At 37.4% G+C, this 26,427-nt stretch overlaps 2 protein-coding genes across 2 annotated transcripts; both read left to right on the forward strand.

The window, feature by feature from the left end:
• The first annotated feature begins 1,371 nt into the window (after positions 1 to 1,371).
• On the forward strand, positions 1,372 to 7,522 carry LOC142836097 (olfactory receptor 4Q3-like). Its single transcript, XM_075950111.1, is given in 4 exon segments — positions 1,372 to 1,494; positions 1,661 to 1,794; positions 6,452 to 6,492; positions 6,495 to 7,522. Coding segments are annotated over 4 exon segments (1,326 nt in total).
• Positions 7,523 to 25,114: 17,592 nt separating this feature from the next.
• Positions 25,115 to 26,056, forward strand: LOC142835845 (olfactory receptor 4M1). Its single transcript, XM_075949645.1, has one exon. The coding sequence runs from the start codon at positions 25,115 to 25,117 to the stop codon at positions 26,054 to 26,056; it is 942 nt and encodes a 313-aa protein (XP_075805760.1).
• Positions 26,057 to 26,427: the final 371 nt, after the last annotated feature.

Genomic DNA, 26,427 nt, shown 5'->3' on the forward strand with positions numbered 1-26,427 from the left:
TCTAGACCTACTCTTATGTCTGCACAAAAGCAAGCAAACAAGACATTTTACTTAGATATACTCAAGAAAAAGTATATAGCTTGTGGACTATATACAAGTATAAGCAAAATACATATTAGTTATATTATTCATGTAAGAGTACAATTTTTAACTTGCCTATTTTTATATTTTTATTTTTTTTACCATTTGGTAAAATGTTGCCTTCCTTTTGGTCAATCAAAGTTGTTCAGTTTTGCTTTTTCTCAAAAGTTTAAGCGGAATATATGTGACTGTAGGTATTTGTTAAATATGTGCTATTCCTTCTATGCTGAGATACTTATGAGTGACAGATAACTCTCAAATATCAAAGATCTATCTTCCAATGGTTATAAGTAAAAGTAGTGATTAGTTCAGTTCAAAGATGTCATTGGCATTAGTGTTTTATGCTATACAAGTAATACAACATGTTTACAAAATAATGAATTTTTTTTGTTTGTTAAAATCAAAGAAGAATGTAGCACACATTCTAGTTAGTCTTAATAAATAATTAGGGGTGAAAGTTGAAATATCAGAGAAGCAGTGTGGCCAGACACTAGAGAGACCTTTTACCTCTACCAATGCTCAGATCAAAGAGTAGATCTTGTCCTCAGACTGTCTTCTCAGACTGTATCCTCAGACTACAAGGACAATTCTCAGACTACAAGGAGCTCTTGTCTCCTTCCATTTTATATGCCTCCCTCTGACTAGCCATATCACTCCTGTCTCTACCTCCCTTGAGCTGGGATTAAAGGTGTGGGATCTCAAGTGCTGGGATCATCTTTATGTGAATTCCGTTTCTTTTTTAGACAGATTCAATTTGATGTAGCCCAGGATGATTGGCTCTGAACTAGTAGAGATCCCTCTGCCTCTGTTTCTCAACTTCTGTGATTAGAGGTGTACGCTACCACTGCCTGGTCTCTAGAGGTTTAGCTCTGCACCCCGATCCTCAGGCAAACTTTACTTGCTAAAACGCAAACAAAATAGCACCACAGAAGAATAATTTATTTAAAGTAAAAATATTTCATTGTGACATAATGTGAAAGAAAGTGAAACCACAGAAAATTTGAGTTGCAACAGTAAGTTTTACAAGTCTGAAGAGAAAAATCTATTTTTTTTCCTTAGATTATATTCCCTGTACTCTTAGAATACAAATTTTCTTGTGCTAATTTTCTAGCTCTGTTCCCTAAAAATACAATAACAGCCAGTGTCAAGCATTCAAAAAACACTGCTTACAGAAAAACGTGATTGTTAATTTTCTTTCTAGAAGCAGAAGACAGTCAGTGACTTAATAATGTCTGGTGATAAGCCACAGACTTATGTGTCCCTAGGAGCAACAATAATATATTTTCCTAAATGTGCTCTGGAACCTATGCTGATGGACTGACTTTCAGAGGAAGCTTCGAGCCCGTGGGACGAGAAAGCACCTTCCTGCTCCATGCTGTATGTCCTGCACTTATTTTAACACGAAAGTCAATGGTAGGTTCTTTGGATCTTAGAACTAACTACAACTTTGTAGAAGAAAGAAAGTAAAATATGCCAAGTATGTTTTTCATGCTGACTCTATGTCAATAACCTTTATTTTAAGATACTCTTACAAGACTAGACTTCTATTTACTCTCATCTAAGTGATATATCTGGACAGTGTTTGAAGAGCATGCCAGAAGCAGTCCTGCAAAAATCCCCCAAACTGTCTAAATACCAATCCTTGGCACACAGGGAGTGGAGAAATGAAAAACGGATTGAAGATGTTATCCTGAACTACTGTGTGACTCTCAGGCAAGTTATGACTCAGGCCTTACTAGTGATTGAATGCTATTTGCTATATTTATGATGGGAAAATTTGCTTGTATTATGTGTGCTTGCTATACATATATACACAAGTAGGGGCAAATACAATTTAAGTGCAATGAATAAATATTGTGAAATACACTTTTTTTTTTTGGTTTTTCGAGACGGGGTTTCTCTGTGGCTTTGGAGCCTGTCCTGGAATTAGCTCTGTAGACTAGGCTGGTCTCGAACTCACAGAAATCGCCTGCCTCTGCCTTCCGAGTGCTGGGATTAAAGGCATGCGCCACCACCGTAATACACTTTTTGGAGGTTGCTTATATTTTATTAATTTTCTCTATATGTGGTAGAAAAGAGCCAAAATTACATTTTTCTTCATGGTATTAACTAAAATATACTTAATTTATTTTTAATTTCATTGTTCATTTTATCTTCTGATTATTTAAAGTAATATTTTTCATTTTATTTGATATGGCCTTGCTAATCTTCTGTATGCCATTCACAGTCAAGCAGATTAAAAAGAGTGCTTAATGTTCCTTAATTTGAGAATTGTATATTTTATTGTTAAAATTACACTTTTATATTGACAATTATATACATACATACTTTTATACTGACAATTATATATATATATATATAACTTTATATTTACATACCAATAATAATCAAACAAAAAGAAAATATCAAGTTGAGAGGTTGCTGGAGACTTGGGAGGGATTTGAGGGAGGGGATCTGTGAGGGGCTGGGAGGAGAAATGGAAAGTGATATATTGCTATTCTAACTAAAAATGTAAAAATCATACCTTGAGGAAAGCAACTTATTAAAATTGTCACTCACTAAAAATAATGACTGTTTCTTCTAGATAAATATGTATGTGAGCACAGGTAAGCTGCCTGAGGTGTTACCAGACACTCAGGTATGCATCAAGATCGGTAACGTTACGAAGGATGTTTCTTCTACAGTTTCCAGGTAGCTTGGTGCTAATACTTCAACTTCTATCCCTTCAGGTATATTGCTGGTTTATAAACAGGCAGACTTTTCATTCAGGCAGAGACTGAGACATAGAAATTGGTTGGCAGATAAAGTTCCAAATTAATCAATTCAAAGAAAATTTTTTAAAATTGGGCTGGTTTATGCCTCTGGCCTTAGAGTTTTGGAGCCCAGAGATTGCAGGTCAGCTTCCTACCAAGAACCGAGATGAAGGTACCTCACACAACAGCAGCCCAGGGAATCTCAGGGCTCATTAGTGTGAACAGTGATGTAATGACCATTAGACTCTCATACAGAGCCAGAGCCCTAGAGACAGGAAGGCTATTTCACACAGCCTTCATTTAACTAGAGACTGGATTATAAGGAAGTTGTTATGACACAGTCTTGGTGACTGGGCTGGTTATCTGAAGATGACTGTGTTCTCCACCACAGGTGTGGTGAGTAGCAAGATATCACATTATTTTCATCAAAGCACATCATTCCATATAAGCAATGATGTAAGTCCATCAAAAGAATGTTTATGAAAACCACACTCACCATCCTGGTCTCCTTTCTGGTTTTGATGCTCTTAACATGCTTTTTTGGTTTTATTCTTTTAATCTATATGCTCTGGTATTTATCATTTTAATCTAAGAAAACAATTTTCAGGGTCCATGAAATCCAGAAGAGGGTGTTAGATCCCCTGAAGAGGGAGTGATGGATGGTTGTTAGCCACCATGTGGGTGCTGGGGAGTGAATAGTGTTCCTCTAGAAGAGAAGCGGGTGCCCTTACCTGCTGAGCCTTCTCTTCAGCCCTTAGATCTGTGTTTAGAAAGGTCAGAGACCAGCTGCCCAACTCTTAGTAAGTACCTGGATGATATGAAGAGCTTCTTTTGTTTTTTTTTCCCTTTGTGCAGTGGGGTCCTTCCCCAAACACACATTTGCTACTAGAAGTTTTCATTCTTCGATGTATGTAAATATAAACACATTTTGCTGACTTCTGAAAATTCCTCTTATTCCTGGGGTATGCAGCATGAAGTGTAGGCTGATAGGCTGGAATGAGATAATGAAGCTGAACTGTTTATTTGCCCAGTTCTGTAGAATTTAGGAGGGAAAAATTTGAAATCACATTGACTTTTAACTTATACATAAGTCATAGAAACCATAAATATTAACCAGAAAGCATGATGCTTTGATACATGTGTGCACTGTGTGATGAAGATCAGGTGAATTCTAAAAATATTCTAGAACATTTGTTTTAGTGTGAAAATGTTCACCATCCCTTCTGGTTTTGTGAAGGAGACTGTCCATGTTGTTTGTTGCATACCAGAACTTTCTTTTATCTAATTACAGCTAGGTACTCAGTAATCAGATCAACCTTTCTCCAACATGCATAACATCTCCACTGACCTCTGACAATCAGCATTGTGCTTCAACTTTTATGATCTCAGTCTTGTAGACTCCATATGTGGGTAAGACCAGGATCATTTTTTTTGCCTGGCTTATTTCACTTACGTAATTTTCACCAGTTCTATGTTGTTGCAAATGACAGAATTTCATCTTCTTTTAAACACTGTGCTGTTGTGTCTATGTCTATCTGTCCATCAGTTGATGGGGTGGTTGAGTGTTCTCATTCTCTGTCTCTTATTAATGATGCTGCAGTTAACCTGGAAGATCAGAAATCTCTTCAGATCCTGATTTTATTTCTTTCTAATACATACCAGGAAAGGGGAGTGACAGGACCATACGATAGTGAAAGGTGATCTAGTGGTAGGCGTTCATTCATGTTAAAGTATTCTGTATCCTTCATAGAACATTCAGAGGCTCATCACCTTTCTGTGATTAGAGATTTTTAGAAACATAGAAGCTGCAAGATATTATAAAACAGACTAATTTTATCATATATTGAATGTAACCTGGGCATTGTTGGTATTACGTTTTATATTATCTGAAGGCAATGCATGACTTGAATCAGCAAAAAATAATCTATAGCAACCACTGTCTAGTCCATACTTTAACAATAACTCAAATAATCAAACACAGAAGATATTATTATATCTTTTTAATGATAAAAATTTGAAAGCATTCTTAGCCAAATATTATTACAATAAAACTTAGAAACTAAATATGAATAGCATTGAAATTCTGTAAGATTAGATATTACTTTAGAAAAGTAGGTCATTAACTAAAACTTAAAATAGCTTGTAGTCATGTAGGCTTAAATACATTTATACATTCTTATTTAATCTACACTTATGGTTTAATTTTAATCTTACCTATTTTAATACAAGGTTATCTCTCTGTAGACCTATACTTTTGAAATAAAAGCAATACATTAATTACATATTCCTATAGGAAGCAAACCTCAGAAAATTCTTCAGTATAAAAATGTAAATTACAGTTTTAATTTATTTTGTGTGTGAATGTGTGCCTATGCGGGGGATGGGTATATATGGCACATGTACAGAGGTCAAATGACAATTTGCTGGAGTTAATTCTTTCCTTCTACCATGTGGGTCTTGGGATTGAATTCTACTTATTGGGCTTGGCAGCAGCCATCTCATCAACCCACAAATTTGAATACATATATATATATATGTTAGAGATTTATATGTACATGTCTATATATCATATGCATATTTTATTTATTATATATGTTCTTTATGGATTTTTGAGTATATAAAATATTATGTTAGAAATTACTTGATAGTTATAATAAACCCTTAATTCCTATTAACTAAACATTTTAGACTCCCCCCTCAAAAAGCACATGAAACAACTAAAACCATCAAGAGGGCATTTGTTCAAGAAAGTTTTCACTCTTGATACAGCAAAGGAAGACTGAGGAATCTCACTATAGCACAGCTCAAGAGTCTCTACACACGGAAGCCAATATTTCTCATTTTGTGTTTTTCCTTTGTTTTATTTTCTAGTTTAAACTGTAGAGTTGGATGAACTTTTGACTTGTCTATAGTGGAGAGAACAGTCACAGTGGCAGAAAGCTATGTCAGCCCCCAATCCTCCTCACATATGCTTATTATTAATATAATATTTTGAAGAAAGATTTCTTATTATTAAAGATCTTTTCTTTTAGAAATTCAGATATCTTTCCACATATTCAATATCAATTTTTGCATATAGTATAAATGATTTTATTAAACAAATTCTTTGAATATCTCAAAAGAACCACAATATTGAGTGGATTAGTGGGAATAAGAAAATACAAAACTTAAATCAGTGTGATCGCTAAGCAGGTAAAGATGACAGTTGCCATGCCTGGATTGCATCACTGTGGCCCATGTGGTAGAGAGACCAGACTTCCAAAAGTTACCCTTTGACCTTCACATGTATTCCACAGTGCACGTGTACCCACACACATTTATGTACACACCTATACAAAATAAATAAGTAAAATTTAATACTTTTTTTAAAGTATGAAAACAAAAAGAAAGTACTAATCTTGTCTTATTTTGTATTTTCCCAGAGCTGACTTTAGACAGAACATTGTCTCCTCCAGTTATAGAGCTTCTGTTTCCCTATCTATGGAGTGATTCTGTTGGGGGGGTGGTAAGGAAGGTGAGAGGTATGGGAGAATGTCTGTGTCTTTGTAGAGCAAAGCAGTTCCTTATTCAAGAAGAATTCTCTTCTCAGCTTAGTGTGATTGATATCTGCTGCACAGTGTACATACAGACGAGCAAGAAGTTCTTTCTCATCATTTTTCTATTTGCCTAATTTAATCAGCTTAATCCAGTTTAATTTTTCTTACACTAGGTTGTTCAATATTCTTGGCTTGAAGAAAAATGAAAACAGCTCTGAGGTGTCACGATTTGTTCTTCTGGGTCTGTCATCTTCCTGGGAGCTACAGTTATTTCTCTTCTTCGCATTCTTATTGATTTTTGCTGTTATTATCCTGGGAAACATTTTGATAGTGATGGTGGTACAGGCCGATGCTCATCTGCTCCAGTCTCCCATGTATTACTTCCTAAGTCACCTGTCTTTCATTGATCTATGTCTGAGCTGTGTTGCTGTACCAAAAATGCTAGGAGATTTCCTACAGAAGGAGAAGACAATATCCTTTTCGGGATGCCTGGCCCAGATTTTCTTCCTTCACTTTCTGGGAGCCAGCGAGATGTTTCTGCTGACTGTAATGGCCTATGATAGGTATGTTGCCATATGCAACCCTCTGCACTACCTAGCGGTCATGAATAACCACCTGCGTCTTCGGTTGGTGTTTGCCTGCTGGTGTGGAGGTTTTATCCACTCTATCACACAGCTCATTATTGTCATCCAACTGCCTTTCTGTGGTCCCAGTGAACTGGACAACTTCTATTGTGATGTCCCTCAGGTCATCAAGCTGGCCTGCATGGACACTTACTTGGCTGAGGTGCTGATGGTCTTTAACAGTGGCATATTGTCTCTTGCCTGCTTCTTGGTCCTGCTCTTCTCCTACGCTCTCATCCTACTCGCTCTGAGAACTCACCTCCATCGGGGCCAGAGCAAGGCACTGTCCACCTGTGCCTCTCACCTGACAGTGGTCAGCTTGATCTTTGTGCCCTGTGTGTTCATCTACTTGAGGCCATTTTGCACCTTCTCTGTGGATAAAGTAGTCTCTGTGTTTTACACAGTGATCACACCTATGCTGAACCCTCTCATCTACACGCTGAGAAATACAGATATGAAACGAGCCCTAGAAAAACTGAGAAGGAAGCAGGTGACATCCCACTGCCTCATTAAAGGATCAGAGGTATAAGGTGTCTTAAAAAATGCCTTTCTTGGAACGTTCTTACTTTAACCCGTGCATCTGTAGAAGTCACATTAGAGTCTGGGTATCAGACAAGACGGTATAAATAATACTATAAAACGCCACTTGCAATAATAGTTGTGAGACATAGGTGGCTTTGTTGGGAGCTGATATGAGGGCATGACTCATGAGTATTTACTGGCAGACAGATGATAGAAATTAATTAAATGGTAAGACCAGAGAATACCCTGGAAGATCAACTGTCTATTATTTTGCCTCCAGTAAGTCTTCAACTCATTAGTTTAATTTACTACTTAATTTCCATCAAGTGGAAAAAGATATTACACTCCCTTTTGTCTGCCCCCAGAAATGGTCCACAGTCTGAGGACACCAGCTGATGGTGTCTTTCCACAGTCTCTTTTGAAGTAGCACAGGTTCCCCTTGTCCACTTTCCAGCAAAGTCTAAAAACACTTATCTCTCTTTATGAGTGCTCCGATGGGAATTGTGTTCTGCACTGCCAAATTTTAAAAGCACAGGTCAGTTTGATAAACAAAGTTTACATAAGAGAATCTAGGAATGCTGGGGTGATGGGATGTTCTAGTCTACTGTTGTAGAGCCTTCTCTGGAAGTGACATCCTTATTCACCCAGAGGGCAAGTGATGAAGTACAGCTAAGGAAAGAAAGCTAAGTACTTCTCCTGGAGTAAAATTGACCAAGAGTGAGTGCTGTGATTTGAGTTTCTCACTTGTCTGCAGTTTGTGTTTTCTTTGCCTGATACGTACTGATTACCTCTAACAAAGAGCTTTACTCTGTATTTTTTGAACAATACAAATATCATTATATGACGAAGGAATGAGGGATACTTCACCAAAATTCTCCACAGAGTTTTACAAGTGAATAAATTATAGACTCCAACTCAAATAGCATGCAATATAGCAGACATTCTGCCACCAAGAAATATCCATATGGAGCTCCAAACATTTATGGTAGATATTTGTCGTATAAGGTTGATTTTGACCTAGTGGCTATTTTCAGAAAATTGCTCTCTCTCTCTCTCTCTCTCTCTCTCTCTCTCTCTCTCTCTCTCTCTCTCTCTCTCTCACACACACACACACACACACACACACACACACACACACACACACACACATCAAACAGAGACTCTCAAAAATAAAAATAAAATATAAAATTAAGCCATTTGTTTAAGAATTTTATACAATCATTTTGTAAACAATAAAAATTTAAACTGTTCCAGATCTGTAAAAATGTAAAGGAAATATAGAGTGTATATCTCAGGCATTATTATGGAATTTTCTACCCTGCTTTCAGTTTTCACTAAGTTTTACTAAAAGACTTCCACCAGACTTTTTTTTAAAAGAGAATTCTCACACTATTTAAGAGAATACAAATAATGAGCTTCATTTTAAAAACTGTTGAACAAAGCAAGACAAAGTAAATGTTTCCCCGTTTAAACAAGTGCTTTATTTATAAGCTAGCGAACAGCAAAAGAATGGAATATTAATAGCAACTGTGTTATTAAGACATAGATGATTAGACTTAATATGAAAGAAAGTTTACAGTATGATTCAGTAATCAATTTTATATTAAAAGTCAAAATAAATTAAAAATACTTGTCAAGAACCTTTGACCTAATGATCTTGTTAGTGTCTTTATATAACAATGCGACTGAGAGAGGCTATTTTCACAGTGTTATGGCCAATTTGTAATGGAGACAGATATTTTCATAGTTTTATAAACAAATAAATTGCTTCATAACTGGTTCAGTGGTTCTCTGTAGTGACAATAAGCATACTTTCCCTTTCCTTGAAACAAGTTAGAATAATTACAGGAATGACCTGACAACTTATTAACCAGTTTCTCACTAAATTAAGAGGAGTTAGTGCAGATTGCACACCCTAATGATAATCTCTAGCTGCTTGTTCAGTCATCTGCCACAGCCCCTCAGGGTTCTGATGACGCATAAAAATTGCTGAGAGTTTCTTCCTCCTAGCAGTCAGGAACAGAAAGGGTGCTGATAGATCAAGGTCAGGAACTGTGTCATGACTGTAGACTATAGGAGCTGGGGAGAGAAAGGGAAGCAGGGCAAGACAGGGAGACAGGGAGAGAAGGACAGAGGGAGAGAGGAAGAGAGAAGAGGAATGCTAGTCAGATCTTTGGAGAGGACATATAACATAGAGGTCAAAAATCACCCTTGGCTTCCCTATGCAGAGTCCAATCTTTTAGGGTAAATATCTTCATACAGACTATTTTTAACTGGAGTTTTTTTGGATTCCAATGTCTTAGATAGACACTGTTATAGTAGGACCTCACTGAAGAGGACATCCAGAGTAACTGTTGTGTATGTTATGACAGTTTCACTGTGGGTAAAATATGCAAAGACAATTTTCAACAGTTCAAATTACATTCAAGAATAAAGAATTTTTAAGTTTTTCATTCACTTTCCAATGTTTGTTTTATTAATTCTGTGTTTAAAAATAGTGTGATGTGTGTAGCAATATTATTTTAGTTGAAAATCTGTACTCATTTTTACAAGTAAAATGAAATCTAGGCAAGCCAACTTCTCTGTGCTTCATTTATTTTACCAGTAGTTAAATAAAGAACATAAAATCCAATGTTCTCAAAGACCCATTGGGACTATCCGCTTTTCATAGTCTTCTGACTTCTTAGCCCTCATGATTGTGAATAATGTGTGTGTTTATCTTGCACTAGTGTGTCAGCACAGGTCACATGAAATGGTGTCTGTTCTCATGACAGAACTGTGATAATGTGTGTATTTATCCCACACTAGTGTGTCACAGGTCACATGAAGCACTGTCTGTTCTCATGACAGAACTGTGATAACTTTTATGGATATCCTGTACTAGTGTGTCAGCACATGTCACATGAAACACTGTTTGTTCTCATGACAGAACTGTGATAATGTGTGTGGATTTTCTGCACTAGTGCCAGTACATGTCACATGAAATGGTGTCTGTTCTCATGACAGAACTGTGATAATGTGTGTGGATTTCCTGCACTAGTGCCAGTACATGTCACATGAAACATGTCTGTCCTCATGACAGAACTGTGATAATGTGTGTGGATTTTCTGCACTAGTGCCAGTACATGTCACATGAAATGGTGTCTGTTCTCATGACAGAACTGTGATAATGTGTGTGGATTTTCTGCACTAGTGTCAGCACATGTCACATGAAACATGTCTGTTCTCATGACAGAACTGTGATAATGTGTGTGGATTTTCTGCACTAGTGCCAGTACATGTCACATGAAATGGTGTCTGTTCTCATGACAGAACTGTGATAATGTGTGTGGATTTTCTGCACTAGTGTCAGCACATGTCACATGAAACATGTCTGTTCTCATGACAGAACTGTGATAATGTGTGTGGATTTCCTGCACTAGTGCCAGTACATGTCACATGAAATGGTGTGTGCTCTCATGACAGAACTGTGTTAATGTGTGTGAATATCCCGTGCTAGTGTGTGACCACATGTTAAATGAAAGCTGTTTGGTTTTCACAATAGTATCACATCATTCTTTCCTGGGTCTGTACTATAAATTTATTTTGGTAAAGGTTGGGCAAATATGCTGCCACTGGAAACTTTCTTCTTTGTTTATTCAAAGCATATAAAATTTAAAAAATTCGCAAACATGAGAAATAATTTTTATTATGCATATTAAAGACCATTACATGAAAAAGGAGCAATTTGGGGGATTTTGTCTCATCAGTCCTAGCACACAAACCCAAGTGTCTCTTGTCTAGGTTTACATGCTTACACGGCCAATCACGGATCTTGTGACCCTGAGAAAGTAACTCCTTTTGTTTGTGCTTATGTCTTTCCATCTCTGAAGATGGAATTATAGAAACAGCCTGCCCTATGGATTCTTAGGGCAGTTTAGGAAGCTGTTATATGTAAAGTTCTTCAACACAGAACACTCTAAGTACAATTTAAGTGTTTCTACTAACTTAAATAATTTTAATATTTACAATTTTGCCAATTTGTGATAACTGAGAACAACTTGGCTGTTCTGGTTCACTACATAGGCTATTCAAAACTAATAGAAACATGGATTTCATTTGTACAGTAAGACGGCACAGTTGAATGGATTTGTACAATAAGATGACAATTGATTTCAAAATGTCATTTCTTGACATTTTGATTTAGTGATATTTAGATTTAGTTTAATAGTTACACAGACTATTATTGATATGAGGTGATGTGTTTTGTCTATTCTAGAATCAGAACTGTAATTCAAGTATGAGCCAATTCCCCAATTGATATATTATGTAGTTTGTCACATCTTTTCAATATTTGTTTCTCTCCTCTGTAAAATAGTGATTAAAACAATGTAGGAGAAGGCCGCTTATTAGTCCCATCCACCTAGTACCAAAATAAACACACAGAAACTATATTATTTAAAATATTGCTTGGCCCATTAGCTCTAGCTTCTTATTGGCTAACTCTTACATATTAATTTAACCTATTTCTATTAATCTGGCATTGCCACTTGGCAGTGACTTATTGCAAAGTTCTGGCATCTGTCTCCAGCAGGGTTCCATGGCTTCTCTCTGATTTTGTCCTTCTTCCTCCCAGCATTCAGCTTAGGTTTTTCCATCTAGCTAAGTTTTGCCTTCCTATAGGTCCAAAGCAGTTTCTTTACTCATTAATGGTAATTACAGCACACACAGGGAAATGCCATATCAACACAAGCTTGTAATGCTGTGGGCATAATGCTACAATGCACATGTACACACAATTTTAAAATAATAAACAAATATTTTTAAAATTATCATATATTACTGCACATAGTAAATTGAATAAATTGACTGGTATTATTTGAATTTCTACTTGACATGCATAAAGTTATGTGGCAATTTCAATATTTTCTATTAATTATGCCTTTTATTTTTATATAGTAGCTGAATGGATCAAATCACAAAATCAATAAAGAAAGATCCAAGTGTGCGATTAAAATTGTAAACATAAGGAAGTCATAAATACAAAGAAAACTTACATTATTTTATTCATTTTTATTCTGAGATTGAAGTTCTATCATCTCTTATAGTGGAGAGCACTGTAAGAACACACAGACAGCTTTCCTCAGAAGTGCACACTTAACGAAGGTGCTGACTTGCACCACTCTATGCCCAGTGGTGCCTGGGAGGATGGAGAACAGCTGATGATTTAAAATGCCTCGGAAAAAATAACTTTCCACTTAGATTTTGTACCACAATTTAACACTTTAAATAGTTCTTGTTTGGTTACTTATGCAATTCCTCTCTGTGTACTCTTAGGAATTCCTATGATAAAATTTATAAAATGATGCCAGAAAGAAAAATTTAAAGGCAGGGTCTCATGAACCCTAGGTTAACCTCCAACTTATTAGGTAGCCAAAGATAATCTCTTTTTAAAATATTTTATTTACTTATTTATTATGTATACAGTGTTCTGTCTGTGTGTATGCCTGCAGGCCAGAAGAGGACACCAGACCCCGTTACGGATGGTTGTGAGCCACCATGTGGTTGCTGGGAATTGAACTCAGGACCTTTGGAAGAGCAGGCAATGCTCTTAACCACTGAGCCATCTCTCCAGCCCCAGCCAAGGATAATCTTGAATTTCTGATCCTCCTATCTCCAACTAATGTGTCCTGGGATGGGATTACAGGGTATACATCTATACCTGTTTTGATGCTGAGGTCAGACTGGATTCAGGATTTTGTACATGTTAGGAAAGCAGTGTGTCAACTGGTTAGTTTCGCCAGTCCTTATTTATAAGGTTTTATAGCAATCATTTTTATCTAATGATCATTCCCTATTTCCTATTACCATTAGGCCTTAACTGTTTGTTAATATTTCCATTTCTATATTTCTGCCTATTCTAGACACTTCATGTGAATTAAATAAATTATATAGTCTTAAATTTTAAACAGTATATATTTTATATCCTGTTTTATGATCTGCAATTGAGAATGCTTTATGTAATTTGCACTGTAGTTGGATGGAATGCTGTGTATGTTTATTAGGTCCAATATTTTGGTGTTGTGACACAATACTAATATTTATGAAGTTTTGCTGGAGAGGATGTGGAGTAAGGGAACACTCATCCATTGTTGGTGGGAATACAAACTTGTGCAACCACTTTGGAAATCGGTATGATGGTTTCTCAGGAAATTCGGGATCAACCTACTCCAGGATCCAACAATACCACTTTTGGGAATACACCCAAGAGATGCCCTATCATACTACAAAACCATTTGTTCAACTATGTTCATAGCAGCATTATTTGTAATAGCCAGAACCTGGAAACAACCTAGATGCCCCACAATGGAAGAATGGATAAAGAAAGTGTGGAATATATACGCATTAGAGTACTTCTGAGCAGTAAAAAACAATGACATTTTGAATTTTGCATGCAAATGGGTGGAAATAGAAAACACTATCCTGAGTGAGGTAACCCAGACTCAAAAAGATGAATATGGTATGTACTCACTCATTAGTGGATTCTAGCCATAAAGAAAGGACATTGAGCCTATAATACATGATCCTAGAGAAGCTAAATAGAAAGGCATATCCCCCAAAAAAGCATGTAGTTATCCTCATGGATATTGGAAGTATACAAGATTTCCAGGCAAAAATTGAGAGCTTGGGGGTTGGGGTGGGGGTGGGATGGCGGTAAGCGGAGATGGGGAGAGAGAAGAGAGAAGGGGAGGATGTGGAGAGCTTGGGGGAATGGGGCAGTTGGGATAGAGGAGGAGTGGATATATGAGCGGGGAAGCATAAATTAAATTCTTAAACATATAATAACTACTGGATTCATTTACGGAATTAGCTGCTGTGCTCTCCAAAAGCAATTACTTTCTTTATGAATGTTGGGTTATTTTGGGAATGATAGAGTTCTAAAATATTCATGCAAGCAGAATACATGCTTGATCTATCATATTGATCTCCTAACTTCATATGAATAGCCAATGGATGACAAAAGGTGACTTTTAGGATTACACATAACACAATCTAATCAGATACCCATTTAGTATTTTCTATGTGTGTATATATAAATTCATGTATGAAATATATACAGCAAATTATTCTGCATCACTCACTTGGGGGGTAGATTAACCCAACAACTTCTTCTCTTCTGTAACTACCCTTTTATCTTCTAATCTGCAGCCTCTGTGTGTAGAATGGAGTTTTCAGTGCAAACCTATCATTTATATGTGACTGATGCAGATACCTTAGGGTAGTTTCATAGATAGTTGAAGATTGTAGTTCAATTTGTGGACTATTCTTGTTTTACCAAGCATTGTATTCCTTGTGCATACAATGATATCTGAGATGCAGATAATTATTGTATCTATGTAGAAACATTGAATAAAGTTAGCAATACTGTTTATTTTATGGCTTTATATTATATACGATTTCATCAAAACTGTGCAAAAGGTAATCAAGATGAGTCAGTGGGTAAAGCCACTTGCTGAAAACTCCTGGACACACATTAGTGGAAGAAGAAAACTAAAAGTTCTACTCTGATTTCTGTGTGCTGTGCATGCATGTTCCCACACACCTAAATAAATAACATATAGTAAAATATTTTGAAAACACAATTATTATTTTTTTTAAAATATCTATTTATTATGTATACAATATTCTGTCTGTGTGCATGTCTTCAAGCCAGAAGAGGGCACCAGACCTCTTTACAGGTGGTTGTGAGCCACCATGTGGTTGCCGGGAATTGAACTCAGGACCTTTGGAAGAGCAGCTAATGCTCTTAACCACAGAGCCATCTCTCCAGCCCGAAAACACAATTATTAAATGATTTATGCAGTCTTAAGATTGTATTTGGACACATTTCCATTTTCCCAAGTACCTGACACCTTCAGGTGACGAAGTCTTTTGAGACAGAGGAATTAGAAAGATTATCATAGGGCTGGAGGGATGGCTCTGTTGTGAAAGCCTTGGACCACAATTGAAAATAAAAGAAAGACTGCTATATGCCCTGCCACAGTGCCAACCAAACCCTGGGAAATTAGTCACTTTTTTTATTTGTTCTATGAGGAAAAATGTATATCTGTTATCAACAATGAGCCATAACCAACTTTTAAATTACTCCCTTGGTGTTTTATTCATCTTTGGCTATCTGTACACTCCAGAGAATTGATTTGCAGAGTTACATCCCATGATGTCAGTTAGTATATAGTCACACACAGGGCAAGAACTGATAAATACCAAAATATAGACAATACAGCTTTCTCTGTGGGTGTGAGGAGAGGAATCTCCTACCTGATATTTATAGGTTTTGATCATACCCAGCTGACAAAGTGGTTGGTAGGTATAAAATACTGTTATGATATTTATAAAGATCATTTTAATTTTTAGACAGCATGAATATATTGATAGAAATAATTTTTTAAAATTATGTGAGAGCAGCATCATGAAGCAAAAAACCTAACGTATCTAGCAGAAAGAACTGGATGAGGTGGTGACTGGGATGCTGCATTTGAAGATATTGGAGTCAGTAGCACTAATAGCTTTGAATGTAAATAGGAAAAATCAAGAATGTTTACTTAAACAAATGTATATGGTACAGATATTTTAAAACTCTAGAATATGGTAAATTAGGAACAACTAAATTGTTAGCAAAGAGTTAGGTTTGTATGTATTTCCAATTTTTCGCTCCAACTTATTTACTAGTTTAAGAAATCCATTAATCATTTACCCCTTCACAAAGTAGGAACTGTGAGCACGCCTATATCTAAGGGATTGTGCCAAGCTTCAGCTAGACATGGCACATGCTCTATGACCTAAAGAATCTGAGTTTCTATTATATTTTTGCCAGAATAAAATTTGACATATTATAAGGTAATTATTTAAAACTATTGAAGATGTGGGCAGACTGTTACTCTGGGATCCCAGGTAATAGCTCTATGGAACTTTCTATAAATGATTCATACAAACTTGCAGGCACTTCAAAAGAAGGACTTCTGACTAATGCTGAGGTGTTGAACAATCTGGCTGTGGGAACTTCTGGTGTTTACAAGTTACTTGTTAATTTGCCTTCTAGATAGTTCTAAGACTGTCAGTTTTCAGATACAAGAGTAGTATTTCTATACAGAGAACTATAACAGAGAAGCTGTTTATAGTATACAGAATGGTAGTGTTTCAGAATTCATGGGGGTGGATGATGGTTTCCATATTCAATTTACTTTGAAAGGATATAAACACACAAGTGCATGTACACACACACATATACATGTTTATATGTGTGTGTGTGTGTGTTTAACAACAACAATAATAAAATAAGTTATCAGCCTGACTGGTCAGTGGCATGGGAGGGTTTCTAGAGAAGGTATCTATGAGGGACTGGAAAGAGGAAAGGGAGGGAAGAAAAGGGTGAAGAAAATGATGTACTTCTATTTCAATTAAAACATATTCAAATTTTCCTTCTTCAATAGAGTCTCCTTGGGTATACTAGCCACACAAGACCCCAGACCCAGGAGTAGATGGTCAGCACAAAACAAACTTGGTGATACTTTGTTGATTTTTTGGTCTCATAGTGCTTTGTTTGGGCACTTTATCTTACTGGTCTTCTGTGTGTATATTATAGTTTATGAATTTTGCCTTTTATGTATATTTATGTCTATGCTTCTTTAGTTTTTTATTATTTAGTTTTTTATTATTTAAAATTATAATTAACATTTATTTGCCCTTTTGCTAAAGAGAGGGAAGGAAAAAGATGTGGAATTTGATGGGTGGGGGAACTAGGGCGAATCTGAGAAAAGACAGGGGAGGGGAAATATGATCAGAATATATTGTATAATTATTTTCCATAAAAATAAATTTAAAAATATTAGAAAATAAATATGTATGAAGTTTTAAAGAATAAAATATTGTTGAAATTTTAAGTAAAAAGAAAGTGGGAATGATAGTAGCAATTCGTTTCAGTTACATATTATTATTTTTAAAATTATTTTATTTATATATGTATATATATGTATTTTAAATGCAATAAATAATTATATATATATGCGTGAGGTTATATGCACATGATTGCAGGTGCCTCTAGAGGCTGAAGAAGTGGGAGTTGGAGCTGTGTGTGTGACTGTGAGCTCCCTGGTGTCACTGATGGAAACCAACCTCTGCAAGAACAGTAAGCACCATTAACTGTTGGGCTGTCTCTCCAGTCCCTTGCTGTGTGTTTTAAAATTTTGCGTGCATGCATGCATTTTTCTAGTAATAATGTCTCTAGTAAGCATGACTACGATCCCATTCTACAGAGGGACTGACAGTGACAAAGAGAGATAAACATGTAACCAAAGGTTACACATCCAATGGGTGTGCTGTGGTTAGAATAAAGACACGGGACTCCATTTGTACAATGATTTTCTGATTTTATTTATATATATATGTCTGTGTATGTGTATGTTTGAGAAAATGCAGCAAATGAAACCTCAGAAGTTCTCAGACCAAGAGCAGAAATGTTCTTATTCTCAATAAGCTATGTATAGACAGAACCAAGCAAATTTTCATCTTACTATTTCCTGCTACTGGTTGTACTGGGTTATTTATAATATTCATGGTTTCCAGGTCTTCACATACACATCTATACAGTGAACATGCTTGTATAGCTCTTGCCTAATGTTTCACATAGTAACACAGGCAAGCTCAGTATTCTCAGAACAGGAAAAATCAGTTTAGGTCGCTTCTTTAGGTATTGTGTATATCAACAGTGGACATCACACCACGGCTTGTCCATGTGATTATCACATAATTCTTAAATTCCCATTCTGATTTCACTCTCAATACAACTCATAATGCAATTTTCATAGAACATTAAAATTTTAGACATAAAGTTTTCCTATAAAGTCTTAGCCACATGGTGCTGATACACACCTTTAATCCCAGCACTCAGGGGGCAGAAGCAGGTGAATCTCTGAGGTCAAGGCCAGCCTGGTCAACAAAGTGAGTTCCAGAAAGCCAGGGCTACACAGAGAAGCCCTATCTTGAAAAACCAGAAAAAAAGACCAGTCTGTTAAAATTCTTCATACTGACAGTGAGAAACTATTGAAAGCTGACTGACTAACATTCTTAGCCTCAGAGATCTTTCTGGCTGTACCCTGCTGTGACTCCAAGTATTTCAATTATTGTTCAAATTAGGGAACCAGGTACCCCATACACTATCCCATAGTTCTTTAAATGTATTTACTTGAAAAGCTTTTTAAACATTAATAATACATGTGATGTATGTGTATCTATAGATGACATTAGACATTTATTAGAACTATAAAGACAAAATAAACATATCCAAGTAATCATTTCCCCTAATTCTTTACCCTACTGCTCTCAATGTACTGCTGTGTGTACTCTAGCCTGTATTCATCTCTGAGAGCAACTTTGTGTATTGTCGTATCTACATATATATATATTTAAGGAATGGTAGTACCTTCCTGGTGTACCTGCCACTGTTATTCCTACCTTCTGACTTTGCTCCTATTTCCTTTGGGCTTTGACATCTTTATTTCATTATATACTACACACTTTAATAGTTTTCCCTGTGATCAACAGGATTGAAAGGTGATATGCCTTTTGTCCTCTGGAGAAGATTTTTTAGAAAAAAAAACACTGGAAAGAAGCTAACCATATTTTATCTTTTTGTAACTCTCTAACCAACCTATTAGCAGGTGTATAACCTATAAGAATGCATTGTTATTTTCAGAAAAAAACGGGATTTGTATATTTTGCAGATTTATTTTGCATCATTAATACTGCATTTCATTTCCTTCCTCCCCCCTCCCTCTCTCTCTCCCTCTCCCTCCCTTTCACTTTCTCTCTTTTTCCTTCCTTCTTTCCTTCCTTCTTTCCTTCTTTCTTTCTTTCTTTCTTTCTTTCTTTCTTTCTTTCTTTCTCTCTTTCTTTTTTCTTTCTATTCATTTTCTTAGTCTCAGTTTTGGCTATCATAGACTCCTCATATTCCGTGCAAACAACATGAATGGGTTTTACATTGTTAGCAGACAAATTTCTGCACAGACTCTTATTTTTTCCCAAATTCTGGTTCCCTTGAGAAGGTCTCATAGCTCCTTTACTCATGGGGAAGAACTTTGCATCCCTAGCTACCTTTATAAGCATCCTCTAGATACTATATTCCCTAAGATTAAATGAGGAGTAAACGTTTGCCAAATGTTTTCAAGAGGAATGGGCTTTATCCAGAAATTTGGGTAGCAAAGATGAGTTGATACAATATGAAGAAAAAAAATCTCCTTCTTCAGCCTTTCTAGTGTTTTGTGGTAAACAGTGGAGTAAATTCCCTACTATATAACAGTCCAAGGAAGGCTCAGTTTTTATGGGTGACTTATCTCCTATAAAAATACATGATGATTCCTGGCTATGGATATTTTATTGGCACAATGCCCAGTCTTTCTTAGATTGTGCCAGAGCATGAACATATTTTATGACAAGATCTATGCCAATTGCATCAAGGTTTCTTGGTAAGCTGCCAAGAGAGCCTTGTTTTGCACACAGAACATATAACATCTTGTAAAATTACTGTTATACTATCCATGTCTAATCTGCTTTGGTAGTGTTGCAATGGTAATGCTGAATCTATTTAAATCCTGCTAGTCATGTCTCCTAAACACTTTTATAATAAAACAATCATTTTTCTAAATAGCTATTGTTGTCTTCCATTCAGCAGCTTACTTTTTTTCTGAAATGTTGTCCTACTCTAGAATTTCTCACACAACACCTAGAGTGACAGTCCTAAAATGTAAACTTACTAAGAAATCTCCTAGAATTTAAAAAAATTATAAAATCAAAACTTCATTTTATTATAGCAAACTGCATAACTTATTCTCTGTTGTAGTGTTTTGCTTGTGTCAGTTTTTTGCATATGTATGCATGTGTCATGTGCATGGTATGCATTTGTATTCATGCTTGCATATGCCAGGGTGCACATGTGTCTGCAGATATAGGCACATGTTTGTGGAAGCTGAAAGTGACAACAAGCATCCTACCTGATCACTCTTCACTTTTTAAATATTAGCTGACATTTGCTTATTGTGTGTGTGCATCTCGTTGTCTTCAGTCTGTCCCTCTCTCTGACTCTGTCTGCTTGTCTGCCTGTGTGTGTGTGTGTGTGTGTCTGTGGCTATGTGTATGCACACACATGTGCTATGACTTGCCTCCTGTGAAGGTCAGAGGACAACTTCAAGGAGTTCTCTCTCCTTCTCCCAAATGTATTCTGGAGATTAAACTCAGATTGTCAGTCTTGGTGACAAGTGCTTTTCCGAGGCGTACATACCACTGGTCAACTACTTTATTTTTTGTGGCATGATCTCTTGCTGATTCTTCCTGTCTCTGCCTTCCGAGTGATGGAATTGCAGGTGGCTACCCATCCTGCTTGTTTTCTATGAGAGTTCTGTGAATCTGAACTCCTGATTTTACAAGTGTGTGGCAAGTGCTTTATCTATAGAGCTGACTTCTCAGCTACAAGTCTGTTAATTTGCAATTTCTGTTTCTTCTTTGATGAAGAGAACAGAGCAGGTCACAGAAGAAATTAGATGATATACAAACAGTCAGAAGTGCATTGTAATTCCCATTACAATGTTAAAAGCATAGGATCTTGTAACAGTGTTTACTTCTTTAAGATATTCCTTTCTTTTTCATAATGAGAGAGAAGTCATCTGATTAAAAAACTACTAAATTAATCATTTTCATCTGCTTTCATAAGAGCAGAATATCCACAGTGCATCTTGGGATGTGCTGGAGTCTCTGTGAGGGTCTTGGGATGTGTTGAAGTCTCTGTGTGGTCTTGGATGTGCTGGAGTCTCTGTGTGGTCTTGGATGTGCTGGAGTCTCTGTGAGGTCTTGGATATGCTGGAGTCTCTGTGTGGTCTTGTATGTGCTGGAGTCTCTGTGAGGTCTTGGATATGCTGGAGTCTCTGTGTGGTCTTGGATGTGCTGCAGGCTGTATTTGCCTTGGATGTGCTGGAGTCTCTGTGTGGTCTTGGATGTGCTGGAGTCTCTGTGAGGTCTTGGATGTGCTGGAGTCTCTGTGTGGTCTTGGATGTGCTGCAGGCTGTATTTGCCTTGGATGTGCTGGAGTATCTGTGTGGTCTTGTATGTGCTGGAGTCTCTGTGTGATCTTGGATGTTCTGGAGTCTCTGTGAGGTCTTGGATGTGCTGGAGTCTCTGTGTGGTCTTGTATGTGCTGGAGTCTCTGTGTGGTCTTGGATGTTCTGGAGTCTCTGTGAGGTCTTGGATGTGCTGGAGTCTCTGTGTGGTCTTGGATGTGCTGGAGTCTCGGTGTGGTCTTGGATGTGCTGGAGTCTCTGTGAGGTCTTGGATGTGCTGGAGTCTCTGTGTGGTCTTGGATGTGCTGTAGGCTGTATTTGCCTTGGATGTGCTGGAGTATCTGTGTGGTCTTGTATGTGCTGGAGTCTCTGTGTGGTCTTGGATGTTCTGGAGTCTCTGTGAGGTCTTGGATGTGCTGGAGTCTCTGTGTGGTCTTGTATGTGCTGGAGTCTCTGTGTGGTCTTGGATGTTCTGGAGTCTCTGTGAGGTCTTGGATGTGCTGGAGTCTCTGTGTGGTCTTGGATGTGCTGGAGTCTCGGTGTGGTCTTGGATGTTCTGGAGTCTCTGTGAGGTCTTGGATGTGCTGGAGTCTCTGTGAGGTCTTGGATGTGCTGCAGGCTGTATTTGCCTTGGATGTGCTGGAGTCTCTGTGTGGTCTTGGATGTCCTGGAGTCTCTGTGTGGTCTTGGATGTGCTGGAGTCTCTGTGTGGTCTTGGATGTGCTGCAGGCTGTGTTTGTCTTGGATGTGCTAGAGTCTCTGTGTGGTCTTGTATGTGCTGGAGTCTCTGTGTGGTCTTGGATGTGCTGGAGTCTCTGTGAGGTCTTGGATGTGCTGGAGTCTCTGTGAGGTCTTGGATGTGCTGCAGGCTGTATTTGCCTTGGATGTGCTGGAGTCTCTGTGTGGTCTTGTATGTGCTGGAGTTTCTGTGTGGTCTTGGATGTTCTGGAGTCTCTGTTGGGTCTTGGGATGTGCTTGAGTCTTCTTGATTGTCAGAAACTCTAGGTTCACTCAGCAGTGACTGTAAATGAGTACGCTGTGATATTACCATTACATACTTGCTATGTCTTTTCTAGGAAGGGCGTGGGCTGCCCTTTCTGGTAAGTAAAGAGAAACCATCACTTTATGGAATCTCTGGAAATATATCATTGCATGTTACCATGTTTTAAGATGGCTTAGTGTTGAAAACTGGAATAGTACTTTTCTCTTGATTTAAATTGTTCTAAGGCAAACTTCAAATTTCTCTGTTGCACTGTGATGTGTGGCTCACGGGCACTGACACTGGGCTTCCTGTGATGGGGAAAAGTACTTCTTATCTATGCAGTCTTACAGTATTAAATTTTCTGAATATTTTTGGTTTTTCTGGAAGGCTCTTGCCTTTCTTCCTGTACCCACCTGTTACGTCTCCTGTTAAAATAGTGGCGTTGTAGTGTTGAAAGTCACAGACTGCTTATTATAAAATGCACAAACTTCTCAAGAAGCTTCAAGGAAGAAACATTAGGTTTTGTTTTGTTTTGTTTTTTTTCCTTCAGTATACAAAGTGCCTTTAAGAACAAGTGGCAGGCACTGGTTTGATAAAACGCTAACTTGTGTTCCAAAACTGAGGGAATGCATTCCTACTTAGAACATCAGAAAACACAAGCAGTGTCAGTCACAACTGACTTTGATGACGAGAAATCCTCCAAAGACTGAACATAATTTAAAGCAGGAACATGTTTGGAAAGTAACTATCTCATTTTCCGTACCCATCCCTCTTTTGTTGTTGCTGTTTATTGCCTGTTGCTCTAACTTTATGCAATGAAGTCTTCCTTCAGGCTTGTGGTATTTCTGCCTCACTCACACTGGATCATGAGCGTGTACTACCACACCTTGGTTTGACTGTTTTCTTTTTATTTGATAGGTTTTCTTTCTTAGTATTTTTGCACTTTATATGGAATCTTCAGCAACGATTTTAGGGTAATTTTACCCCCACTTTCTCTTGGAAATGGCAGAACTAATCAGTGTGATTCAGTGTGCCATGACAGCAAGCATACCTGGTTCTCCTCCTCCAGCTCCCTCCAGATCACCCTCAGCTCCCTAGCCACCCAGAGTCGTTGGTGTCCTAACTCCATGCCAGACATGTTCCACGCCCAGGAGTAGTTGGCCAATATAAAATGGACTTCATGGTTTTTTTTTTGTTTTTGATTTTACATGGGTTTTCATTGTCCTGTTTAGTTTTTTTTCAGTATTTTTGTTTGTTTTGATTGTCGTTTTCCTTTGGAGAGGAGGGATATTTTCACACGAACAGCCTGCATCACTGTCTCTTATTTCTGTTGGCCTCTTACCAAGACTTAAGCAGTAAAATTTGGTTAGTCATTCATTGTACATGAAATTTACGTGGGATTTTTAAAAATATAAAATAAAATAAAGTACTGGAGGCCAGGGAGAAAGCTCAGTGTTGCTTGGTGCTTTGCAAGAGGACCGGAGTTCATTTGCTCTCAGAACCCATGTTGGTTGTTCATGGCCCCAAGATCCAGACACCAGTATGGTGCATGCAAACATACACACACACACACACACACACACACACACACACACACACACACACGATCCAGACACCAGTATGTGTGCATGCAAACACACACACACACACACACACACACACACACACACGATCCAGACACCAGTATGTGTGCATGCAAACACACACACACACACACACACACACACACGATCCAGACACCAGTATGTGTGCATGCAAACACACACACGCCTATAATTAAAAATAATAAAACAAATTAAAAGCCACAAAGTACTGAAGGATCTGTGTACTCAATATTAGAATACAAGCTTAGTTTTCCAAATTAGCAAGATTTCCCAGCAAAAATGATCTAGAGAGAAGAGACTAGATTTCCAATTATCAGTCTAACTTCAAAAATCAGGACACACATTGTTTACTATACTGAGTATTTAATGGAAGGGTAGATAGTTGAAGAAGAGATTGCAAATGAGTTTTGTAAAAAAAAAGAATTTTGCAGTATTATGCCTGATATTTGGCATTTAGGTATGTGATACTGGCCTGAAGTAGGTTTGCAAGTGTATAACATTTTCATATGATTTTAGTTTGCCTAGTTTGAGATCATCATTTACTTTCTACGCCTTGCTTTTTAAAATAAAATGGGGAAAGCAAGGATATTATAGACTCTTTAAGTCTATTTTTCATTCTATCTTCATGTGTGTGGATGTTTTGATTGCATGTATGTCTGCATATTTGGTGCTCATGAAGACCAGAAAAGATATTGGGTACCCAGAGACTAAACTTACAGATTATTATCAGCTGCCTTGTGGGTGGGGAGACCTGAGCTGCAGTTTTCTGCAAGAGCACAAAGCGATCTTCCAGCCACCCAATGCAATCTCTTCATGATAAGAACATGTCATAATTTTGAAAGTATGGATGCAATTTTAATTACATATTACTTGAAATAATTACATTTTCTTTTATTTTCTATAGCTACAATGAAAAACCATTTGAAGAAATGGAGTCCGTAAATGATACCACCTTGACAGAATTTGTTCTCACTGGTCTGTCTCAGACTCGAGAAGTGCAGCTAGTCTTGTTTGTTATATTTTTATCCTTCTATCTATTTATACTTCCGGTGAATATCCTTATTATCTGTACCATCAGGCTTGATCCCCACCTGAATTCCCCCATGTATTTCCTGCTGGCTAACCTAGCCTTTCTTGATATTTGGTACTCCTCCATCACAGCGCCTAAGATGCTTGTAGACTTCTTTGTGGAAAGGAAGATCATTTCCTTTGGTGGGTGCATTGCTCAGCTCTTCTTTTTGCACTTTGTTGGGGCCTCTGAGATGTTCCTCCTCACAGTGATGGCCTTTGACCGCTATGCTGCTATCTGCCGCCCTCTCCATTATGCTAATATCATGAACCGACGTCTCTGTTGTATCTTAGTGGCTCTCTCCTGGACAGGGGGCTTTATTCATTCTATAATACAAGTGGCTCTCATCGTTCGACTCCCATTTTGTGGGCCCAATGAATTAGACAATTATTTTTGTGACATCACACAGGTTGTCCGGATTGCCTGTGCCAACACTTTCTGGGAAGAGTTAGTGATGATATTTAGCAGTGGCCTAATTTCGGTGGTGTGCTTCATTGCTCTATTAATGTCTTATGCATTCCTTCTGGCCATGCTCAAGAAACACTCAAGTTCAGGTGAGAGCACCAGCAGGGCCATATCCACCTGCTATTCCCACATCACCATAGTAGTGCTAATGTTTGGACCGTCCATCTACATTTATGCTCGTCCATTTGACTCGTTTTCTTTGGATAAAGTGGTATCTGTGTTTCATACTGTGATATTCCCTTTACTCAACCCCATCATCTACACATTAAGAAACAAAGAAGTAAAGGCAGCCATGAAGAAGTTGGTGATGAGATATATTTTTTGTAAAGAAAAGTGAAAAATAAATGATATATTTTAAGTTCTGTGAAAGTAGGAAGTGGTGGTAATGTTGCTTTTACTTCCTCTTATTTGAACCCTAAGATTTCTTTGTTTTTATTTCATATGTATAAATGTTTTGTCTTCATCTATATATGTGCCTACAGAAGTCAGAAGGCCTTGGGCCCATGGAACTAGAGTTATAGAGGACTGTAAGCCAGTGTGTAGGATCTGAGAACAACGTCTTGGTCCTCTGTGAGAGCAGCAGGTGCCCACAACCACTGAACCCCTTATCTGAATTTTTCAAGTCCTCATTTTCCTACATTTCCTTTTAAGGCAAAGCACAAATGTATTTAAATGGAAGCAAGTTTGCACATACATCCTGAAGTATCA

Source organism: Microtus pennsylvanicus, chromosome 15 (assembly GCF_037038515.1).
Source record: "Microtus pennsylvanicus isolate mMicPen1 chromosome 15, mMicPen1.hap1, whole genome shotgun sequence".
Classification (NCBI taxonomy): Eukaryota; Metazoa; Chordata; class Mammalia; order Rodentia; family Cricetidae; genus Microtus; species Microtus pennsylvanicus.